At 41.2% G+C, this 11,108-nt stretch overlaps 1 protein-coding gene across 1 annotated transcript in view; it reads left to right on the top strand.

Moving 5' to 3' along the window:
• The window catches only part of LOC107676208 (serine/threonine-protein kinase WNK2-like), a 130,502-nt gene that overhangs the window by 68,269 nt on the left and 51,125 nt on the right, over positions 1-11,108 (top strand). The window contains exons 19-21 of the mRNA XM_016470713.1: positions 8,060-8,111; positions 8,198-8,278; positions 9,327-10,018. Coding sequence (XP_016326199.1) covers positions 8,060-8,111; positions 8,198-8,278; positions 9,327-10,018 — 825 coding nt within the window. The remainder of the gene's footprint in view (positions 1-8,059; positions 8,112-8,197; positions 8,279-9,326; positions 10,019-11,108) is intronic.

The following is an 11,108-nucleotide window of genomic DNA, read 5'->3' as shown; positions in this document are numbered from 1 at the left end:
TCACAGACGGCCTCCATAGCCGTGACAGGACAGGCAGAGAGTTCACAGACGGCCTCCATAGCCGTGACAGGACAGGAAGAGGATTCACAGACGGCCTTCATAGCCGTGACTGGATGGGCAGAGAGTTCACAGACAGCCTTCATAGCTGTGACAGGACAGACAGGGAGTTCAGTAATGGGTGCCACTACCGTAACCAGAGCTGAAGTGAAAGATGTCGCCTCCGGAGGTTCTGCAAGACTTGACTCATGAAGATCAGCTGTGACTTGACTCATGACGATCAACTGTGACTTGACTTGATTCATGACGGTCAAATGTGACGTGACGTGACTTGACTCAGGAATAGCAAATGAGAAATGACGGTGCGTTGTTGTGGTGCGGCCGCCATTTCAGTCACAGACGCGGTGTCGCATTCCTCCTCCGCGACACCCACAGTGAATGAAGAGCCAACACACAACAAAGCATAGTCCATAAACTGTGTGTGATTCTGAGTGATGAACGCGGACCCTCGCGTTTAAGCTTAGACATCAGCGGTTGATTAATACCTCCGCAAAAAAACTCTTATCAACAAACAGTCCGGTAAATCAGAGTAATAGGCAATGGCTAGATACTCTGGAATATAATTCTCCAGCGAACGCGGGCCTTGTTTAAGAGCTAATAATATTCATGCTGTGTCCATACCTGGCCAATGTTCTTCTGAAAAGCTACTGGATCCTTGTGCGGCCGAGTATTCTGTAACGGAGCCGACGAGAGGAGAGGCGTGCGGATCCATATGCAAGCTTTTATTAATGAACATGGTCAAAAAACACAGGCAGGGTCGAACAACAGCAAACAGGTATGGCACAGGCAAGACAAAAGAGCAATCCAAAACGGGCTTGAGTCAGACAACAGCAACGTTATCCAGAGGGCTTGACAAGAGAGGTAATCCGTAAACGAGAGCAATAGTCTAGGCGAGGGACAAACACAGTCCAAAACGGCAAGGCAAAAGGTAAATCCAAGATACGCAAGCAAGAATCAGAAACCAGGAAATCAGGAAACACAACGAGACTAGACTAAGACTAGAACTAGGAACTGAGACTAGGAACTAGAAACTAGAAACTAAGACAGGGAAATGGCTCCGTAAAGTACTATCACTTGGAGAGCGATAAACGCAGACAATACTTGGCGACTTGAGCAGGATCTGAGTGGGTGTTATATAGTGTGTGTGTGTGTGTGTGTGATTGACTGCAGGTGAGTCCAATCAGTGCAATGTAACATGGGAAATGTAGTCCAGGGTGACATGTAACAATCTGTGTGGTGTGAAATTCAATGTAATGGAAGGGCGAACTCTGGTGGCAATCGGACGGAAGGCCACGGACTGGATTCGTGACAGACGTAATAATCTATGCATAATATGCTGTAATGTTTACCAAAAATTGCTGCAAATACCTGTATAATGAAGCTGTCGTCTATCCTACTTAAACCCATTCAAGTGTATTGTCACCACTGATCTATATATAATGACTCTATTATAGACCAGTGATTGTCAACCCTGGTTTGTTTGGAGAGCTCCATGATCCACGTGACGCCAGCGAGATCAAAGCTTGTCGCAACTCTGTTTTTCAATGGCTCTGGCTTTAACTGAAGCGCTACATTTTACGATTTACGCCACATTAAGTGCACCAAAATGGTATTTATTGTTTGAATTTAGTATTAAAACGTATAAAATTTTAAAGCTGAGACTTTTTCATATCGCAAGCAGGGATATCAAGAGCCTGGGAGCGTGTGTCAGAGTTAGCAACTCTGAAATATATGTTTTTATTGATAATTGGAGCAACACATTTTGTGGGAAAATAAATAAAAAATAAATCATAAATGGTGTTTTTTAAAAACAAAAATCATATAAATGCATAAGGTATTATACCTACATAATACTTTCATTTAGCCCCAACAGCAGGAGCGCAGTTTCCCCAATATAATACTTTTACATATTCTTCAGTTATTGAAAAACTGTTGATTTAATTACCTTGAACAAAACTGCAAACCATTAAAGTCTATGTAAAGTCTATTCTGAGAATTGTTTCTAAACACATTATAAATGTTAGAAATGCATTGCTGAAACAGGATTTTTTTGGGCGGGGCTAAAATCATGACTCGGATGATGCAATGGAGCCACTGAGCATGGCCCCTCCCCACGTCTATAAGGGGTGTGTTCGACTTGAAGCAGCGCTGTGCAGACCGATCATTGTAGGACATCAAAGTACAGTGAGAGTTGTAGAGAGTAGACGACTCCTTATGCTTTCGAATCGTTCTCACGGTACTTTGTCATACAATGATTGGTCTGTGCAGCGCTGCTTCAAGTCGAACACACCTAATAACTAGTGCATTAGCATCAGTGGTTCACCCGCTAAATAGTGAGCTACTGACTTTACCGTTAGTTACTACTACAGCCTACAGTTTGCTAGCTAGCTATACCTTCGTTGCGTAAATGCATTATTACCTAGTTGCGATCATTTACAAAACATCTCAATCTCCTTATTTAAATTAAGCTGCTAGAGGGAGCATCCATTCGTGTTGTAGCGGTATTTGACAGTTAAGAGAGACGGCATCTTTCCCGCGAGTGGGCGTGGTTTCAGTGCTGACAGTGGACGCCCCCGGTGTTTGAGAGTAGAGAATACTGCTTATTTTTTCAAGATTTTGATGCCTTATGTTATTTACTTGCTGTTTTTTATCATTCAAATTTGGTTGGGTTGTTAATAACACATTTTTCTGTGGTGTGACAAACTCAGAACACATTTAAAGTGCTCCTTTTGTCATTGGGTTATGAAAGGTTCATATTTTGGTTTTGGGAGTCCCTAACAACAGGTTGACATGCATGCAAGGTCAAAAAACCCTTTCATTGTCTTATAATATGCATTTATTTTTACCTTACTTGCTCAACGACTCCCAAATGATTCGCTCAACGATTCATTTTTCCAAACCTCCTTTGCGTGACGCTAATCTGCGGTGATTGGTCCGATTGTTCTCATTTTCATTTAATCTCGCCTGTAATGCCTGATAAAGCAGCGTTTGTGAGCGCAGTACTGCTTTGTGTACAGCGTTACCGGGGAAACCGCTATTTTTACCGCTCCAAAAGCTGCACCTAGTGGCAAAGAATGAATTTGGATTTTCATTCAGACCAAGTTTTCAAGTTTTCCCGGGTCTGCGCGCACAACAAGTAGGCGGGCAATATGCTAATGTTTCATGTTGACGTCAACATGAAACGGCTTGGGATTCGTTTTAAGGGGAGACACTGCTGGCAAAAGCACTGTTTTTTCATGCAACTGTCAATTTTGAGATTTTGGGCTTTTTGGCTTTTCATAAAGCGTTTTTTCAGACCAGTGGAAAGAAAACATCCAAAAAGACACTGTTAAGCATTTCTTTTATAGCACTTTATCTATTTGTGTCAATAGATTTCAATTACAATACATATTTTTAAAGGCCGTTTTCTCAAAATGAGTTTTTTTCTCCTACACTGAGCCATAAATCTCCACTTCAGTAGAACTTACACACACCAAACTTTACATTTTTATTCCTGTCTATATCCTGAAGGTTTTTACAGAGGGATTTGTTCATATATAATTTGCTTGATTATATACAACATTTTATTTCCCCCAAACTTTTGAAAATATATTGTTTTCTGGCTGTTCAAAGTATTTTCTGAATTATGGAGTGACAAAAAGAGATACCCAAAATTCCCTCTGTAAAAACATTTGCCTCTAATATGTCAAAAAAAATAAAGAATTTTGAAACTGACTTCATCCAGTGTTCAGATTTTTGTACTAGAAATGTATGCAAATTAGCACATATTTAATTAAATAATGCCTCATTTGCATATTTAAACATAACATTTTACAAAACTTGTATTACAAAAAATGTTTGCAATTATCAATGTAATCAATCAACTGGGTAAGTAAGGTGATAATTAGTAGTTTTTTTTTTTTTACCCTATTCACCTGCAGTGTCTCGCCTTAAAAATTACTCGTTTAAATGATTCAGAGTCGACTCTTTCTTTTGAGAGACAATAACTTTATACACGGTGAACTTTCAGATTTAAAACTTTGCAGGATGTTTTCAATCACTTAGAGCGGTGTTACACACTGCATGAAAGGTCATTTTCAAAAATCCATAATAGGGGCACTTTAATATTGCTTTACACAGACTTTAACAAGACCTTTGTCTCAAAATATATTTTATCAATTGTATTGATTCTCATTTGCTACATAAATGTATAACATTAAAGGGGACATCAGATGCAAAATTCACTTTTACATGGTGTTTGAACACAACCACCCTACAATGATAAAAATTCACCCAGTGCTTTTTTTTTAAAAATCCCCATAAATCATGTGCACTGTCTAGGGCTGTGCGATATGGACAAAAAAACCTATTGCGATTTCTTTGATCAATTTTGCCATTTCGATTTTAATCACGATTTTGACACACACAGACATGCTTTACAGTCATAAATGCATTCAGTGTGAATTTGAAACATATTTCCAAAAGAAAACCAATTAGAGCTTAATCACAAAGCTGTAACGTCTCTAGAACAGACATAAGGCAAAATAAAGTTCACACGTACTCTGTCTGCAGTGCGTATACAGTATGTGTATGAGGTGCAGAAGCAGTACGGAATCATTTTGCTTTCGCACAGGACGCGTTTGCAGTCCGCTCCTGATCCGCGGCTGTTTACCACAAACACAACATTTATCCATTATTTTGATTTCAAATCCAAACGTTGTTTCTGAAAATGCTTTTTCAGCATTGTGGTTCTCTTTTATCACAGTACAGTATTACAATCTTTCATGGACATATTCACGTTTAAACTCAATCAATATAACTTTGTTTAACTACCACCACGAGTGCCATTCTCATCAAGATGGCGGCGCGTGAACAGCGCGAGGCTCAGCGTCTCCAGTTTTTGCAAATTACTTATTATTTTACTAGTTATTTTGAGCGCAGTTGTTCGACATAGCTACGCATTAACCTCTTACAACCGTCACACACTATTGGATATCAAACTTCGCTACACAAACACCGATGTGGATACAACACTAGATCTTCATCTACTCCCTCCCGAATTACTCCGGTCCCCGGGCTCGAGTGAATCAGCCAGTCCGACAGGAAGTGCCCGTCGTCGGCGCTGAGAACGTAAACAAAGACGGGGTAAGCGGAGCGGCCTGTGGGCTAAGCTAAAGCTCAACCCGCGTCGTCCAGAGTGTGAATGCTCTGATCTGTTAACATGGGCGCGGACAAAATACGCACCACAGACGGAGTGTGTGAACCTGGCGTTACGTTTGTATGCCCGCTATAAAGCGATTTAGAAATCGCGCACGCTCAAATCGCGATTTTATGACGATTTCGATTAATCGCACAGCCCTAGCACTGTCTCAGATCAAGTGGTTCACAGATTCTTGGCTGAGTGATGTCACATAGACCCAGGCCCCTTCCCTTAATTGTTGATTGACACTGGTGTTTTACATTACATTTAGACATTTAGCAGATGCTTTTATCCAAAGTGACTTACAAATGAGGACAACGGAAGCAATCAAAATCAAGTTAATGAATTAGATTATTAGTAAATAAATAGAGTGCAAGTCTAAAAGGAGCAAGTTTATTATTATTATTTTTATTTTTTTTATAAAGAATAAAATTAGAATAGAGAGTGCTAGAGTTAGAGGGTCAAATAAAGATGGAAGAGATGCATTTTTAGCCGATTCTTGAAGATGGCTAAGGACTCAGCTGCTCGGACGGAGTTGGGCAGGTCATTCCACCAGGAGGGAACTGTAGCGGGGTGAATGAGAACACGGACACAGTAGATGGAGTTTAACAGCAAAACCCCTGGAGGATGATTTATTTAAGCAGAGAAATTATAATACAGTGTTTTGTGAAGGTGCTCTGGTTCCCAATGGTGATAGTGTCTGTGGTCATCTGTGAAGCGCAGCGAGTGGCCAGGGGCTCAGTCTGTCTCTGTAAAAGTGGAGAGAAAACACCCATTAGTCTCTCATCCAGGGAGTATGCAACTCAACTGGCATGGTTTTCCTCCTGGCTTTTAAAGCTGTCCTGAATGAGCTCCAGGTGCGCTGGCCATCACGCTCAGGTGTTCGCCGTTGGTGATTAGTGAAGGAGCGGCGTTTTCAGGGCGATGCTGATCTGTCCTCGGATGTGCCCTCGCTGATACTCACCACAGAACAATTAATTTAAAAGTCTGTGAAAGTGATTTTGTGCCTCTTTGGGATGGCACAATAAAGCGACGTTCACTTGCAGAATGCAAGCTTCTCGAGGGCGCACAAGTCTGAAGTAATGAATTTAGGTAAAGGGGTGCAGAGCCAGTGGTGGTTTTGTAGGCAAACATTAATGCCTTGAATTTTATGTGAGCAGCTACTGGTAGACAGTGCAAATTGATAAATGGAGGTGTGACGTGCTTTATTTTTCGGCTTGTTAAAAATTAATCTTGCTGCCACGTTCTGGATTAATTGTAAAGGTTTGATAGAACTTGCTGGAAGACCTACCAAGAGAGCATTGCAATAGTCCAGCCTGGACAGAACAAGAGCTTGAACAAGGAGTTGTGAAGCATGTTCCGAAAGAAAGGGCCTGATCTTCTTGATGTTGTATAAAGCAATCTGCAGGACCGGGCAGTTTTAGCAATGTGGTCTGAGAAAGTCAGGTATGTATGTGTGTATAGTTTGTGTATGTGTGTGTATAGTTTTGCACTGTCTTGGCATTCATTGTGGACAGCAAAGTAAGAATTTCATTGCTCAGGGAAACTTGTTTTCCTCACCGGGCATATGACAATAAACGCTTTGAATCCTTTTAATCCTTATTAACAGTGATTTGCTGTCACCTGCTGGCGGTTTTAATTTCAAATTTCGGCTTTTTCTTTCTTTTTGTTTTGATTTTTTTCATGTTTTAAATCATTTCAAATATCAGTATTCAACGTTTTATGTTTAATATATCAAAACATTATTTATGCATTTGCAATTGCAGGTTAACACAGAATATGAAGAATATTAAAAACATTAGGAGTCAGCTGTCTTCGGCAGTCCTTAAGGTACCAGCACAATAACACACTTCGTCTAATTATCGTTATCGATAAAATCCCATAAAATATCGAGATATAATTTTTTGTCAATATCGCACAGCCCTAGAATGTGCCTCCGATCTACCTAAATGCGTCTATGTTTGCGGGAATCATTCGTGATCCAGCTTCACCTCCAGAAGGAGCGAGTATAAGTATTTGCAAATCGCCTTTCCTAATAACGTGCTAATTAGCAAGTTTCACGATGAGAAACGGTCGTCCATAAAATGCATTGCTGTTCTGTTGTAAGTGATCTTAAAGATTCCTAAATGCAGCTACTTTCGGAAGGCCAAATAAAGTGCTTTTGCTTTCGCCTAGAAACACACAGCGTCTCCCTGACATGGCTGCTTCAACACTAACTGCAGTTACTGAAACCACGCCTTCTTTCTTTGCGTGCACATTTGGGCAGCATTATGCAAATATTGCCACATAGTGAGGTAGATATGTGGGGGCGTGTTAGAACGAGCCATTTTAGGGGGGCGTGGCAGAGTCTTAACTTTGATAAAGAATATCTCTTTGGGTTTGAGACTTTAGTCTTTGCAACTTCAGGGATCTTATCTATGCACAATCAGCTTGTAAAACTCCAAAGAGAAAGGAAAACTTGAAATCGCATCATATGACCCCTTTAAGACCCTAAAGAATCATACCAACTTGTGGAAAATGGGCAACTGATGGCCCCTTTAAAACGCATGAAATATTAGATCAAATAAATGCAGAATCAACTTTATGTTGCTTTGTGTTGGGTCATGAATGAGCCACATTTCCTTGCATATATTGAAACATGAATGTATAGGAAAGTGCTGCGGTGAGTTTTGTGCCATCTAGTGGTTAAGAGGAAAATGAAATCAAACCCTGCTGTATCTTTAGCTCTGTTGTACCCTACTGTGTAAATGTAAATGTGAAGGGTGTCATTTCTGTGCCTCTAGCATCACCAAACAAACTGAATTTGTTGTCTTCTGTACTCAGGGGTCAAAACCTGAGTGCACGCAGTCTGACCAGCTCGTCTATAAACAGAACGGTAAGACTCTGACACGTCATGTCCAACAGATCTCGCTGTAACGGCTGTAGAATGAGCATTAACTCACAGTTTGCCTTGACTTGCAGTGCTTCACACTGGAAAGCGCTGGTTCATCATCTGTCCTGTGGCGGAGAGGGCCGCGCCTAATGGAGAAGAGGCTGCCGCGAGTAATTCAGCACACATGAACTAATGCTAAACATTAGGTTTTTAACGTTATCAAAATCTCACGATACGATAATATCTCGATATGAAGTCCACGATACGATATTTATTGCGATATTTAAAAAAAAACAGACAAATGAAAACTTGGGGAAAAATGAACATTTTGTACATTTTAGTTAAATTCTTCTATTAAAGCACTGTGAAAGTTCAAAATTAAGAGCTCCAACCCATGTTCCTAAGAAGACTTATATATTGTAAAAACAAAATTCAAATTAATATTTCATAGGTATGTTATTTTTGCTTTACACTACAGTAGAGAAATTGCAATACTTGAAAAGAGATATTTTGAATTTGGACTGAATTTAAATGTTACCCATTTAAACCGCTAGCTGTCATTAATTCATACTGCACTTTTATTTTAGACAGCTTTTAGTTTGATGGAAACGGCAGTAGAGCTTTTATTTTGGTGGAAAACTCCAGCTTCAGTAAAAACAGGCTTACAAAAATGCGTCTCACTACAAACAGTGAAATGCTGTAATCATCTGCCCATTAAAATGTTGAGAATTATACGAATGTAAAAATAAAGCCTAACTGGTGGCTGTTGCGTTCCCAAACTCACAGCACGTGCAATAAACGAGTTCACTGCATTCATTCAGTGTGAACAGAACCGTTCTGAGGTGCAGAAAACACACGATCACAAGCTGATCACCTGAACAATGTGTGTGCTTCGCTTTGAAACAGCAAAAACAGACTTCATGAAGGGATTAAGCATATTGTGCTTTCCGTTTGAGTTCACTTGACAGATACCGTGCCAAAGCATAATGGCCCAAAACACAACTTTAAAGACCTTCTATGTTAGAATAAGAAGTTTAAATATATTTGAAAAATTATACTTTTTGCCTGGAAGACAAATATCTTTTCATATTGTCATGTGACCACAATAATATTGAGACAGTTTTGCTATCGCGATACCACAATGTTGATAATATCATTACATCCCTACTAAACATGCTTACAAATGATCATCTCACACTATTACCTGTGTCTCTCCAGACCCAGAGAGCTCCTCTACATCTCAAACGCAGGATGTGAGCACAGCCAGAGCCAAACCTCTGCAGAAATGGCCATCGGTGCCACAGGCGTCCCTCTCTGAGGTTGCTCCGTCGGCCGAGGGCCCTCAGGCTGCCTGCACAGCTGTGGTTCCTGACATCCCATGCTGCCCCATTGTGCCTCCCATTTCACTGGACGTCTCTGCTCAGAAAGCAGCGGAGGTCCCTCAGCAGCCAGTCGCTTACAGCAGCAGCCCCGGTGTGGAGCCGCCCATCAGCCAGACCCAGACCCCGCCCGTGGTGCTGCTTCAGCCCTTTTCCACGCCCACTCCACAGGCTTTGGTCAGCAGCGGCCAATCACAGCCTCAGAGCCCCACCCATCAGCCCCAGAGCTCCACCCATCAGCCCCAGAGCCCCACCCATCAGCCTCAGAGCTCCACCCATCAGCCCCAGAGCCCCGCCCACCAGCCCCAGAACGTCCCGCCCCTGCAGCTGGGTGAATCGGACGGGGAAGGGCCACCCAGGCTGGAGTTCGCAGACAGAACGATAAAGACTCTGGATGAGAAACTGAGAAACCTTTTGTACCAAGAGTACCACCCCTCGCAAACCACGAGCTCCGCCTCCGAGCCGCCCGGATCACCGCCGTTGTCCGACAGCCAGGGCAGTGAAGCTGCCGTGAGGAAAGCAGAAAAACTGGTAAAGTCAATCCTCATCGTATTCATTTAAATTACATTTATTCATTTAGCAGACACTTTTATCCAAAGCGACTTACAAATTAGGAAAATAGAAGCAATCAAAATCAACAAAAGAGCAATGATATGCAAGTGCTATGACAAGTCTTAGTTAGCTTAACGCAGTACACGTAGCAAGGTTTTTTTTGATTAAATAATAAATAAAAAGAAAACAGAATAGAAAAAGAATAGTGCAAGCTAGTGTTACAGGCCTTTTTTTAAAGAATAGAATTAGAATGGAGAGTTCTAGAGTTAGAGGGTTAAATAAAGATGGAAGAGATGTGTTTTTAGCTGATTCTTGAAGATGGCTAAGAAGTATTGTTTGTGTTCACAAACAATATGAGCTGTCAGCCCTTATGAAAATTAACCATGGTTTTACTACCAATAAAACCAAAAAACCATGGTTACTATAGTTAAACCAGGGGTGTCCAAAGTACGGCCCGCGGGCCAAATGCGGCCCGTGAATGAATTTCAAACGGCCCACAGCTTGTCTATTAAAATGTATTAGCCTATATATGGCCCGCCAAGCATAATTTACAAAATATGCAGTTTCAAAATGTCAACACAAGGTGACAGCACTACATTTTAAGCTAGATTTAGCAGTAAAACGCGAGTGACAACAATTTGATCTCATATGCGCTGCACGAATGCAAAAGTGCAAGAGCGCTACTGGTCTGAGTGAGCTCAGAATAAATGCGTTTACTCTGGTCACACGACCACTGAACAGCGCTGTGAGATTCCGTGAGCTCTCAAATACAAACCACAGATGTCGCGATGATTTAAACTAGTTTAAAGGCAGATGAAACAGCGCTGCCATTCTCAACAACACTGACAGAAAACAGGAGAAACATTGTGTGACAACATGCAGTTATAATACATTTTAATCCACAAATCATCAACATTTGAATACTTTCGCAAGGCACTACAAACACACACACACACACACACACACACGCACACACACACACACATATACAGTATATACATTTCTGTCAGGACCACTATCGTCAAAATGATAGATACTTAGCATAAAGTTTGGTTTGGCGGTATGGTTC

Source organism: Sinocyclocheilus anshuiensis, unplaced genomic scaffold (genome assembly GCF_001515605.1).
Source record: "Sinocyclocheilus anshuiensis isolate Anshui unplaced genomic scaffold, SAMN03320099.WGS_v1.1 scaffold2430, whole genome shotgun sequence".
In the NCBI taxonomy this organism is placed as follows: domain Eukaryota; kingdom Metazoa; phylum Chordata; class Actinopteri; order Cypriniformes; family Cyprinidae; genus Sinocyclocheilus; species Sinocyclocheilus anshuiensis.
Note: the sequence above shows the minus strand (reverse complement) of the source record. Positions and strands in the feature narration are given on the sequence as shown.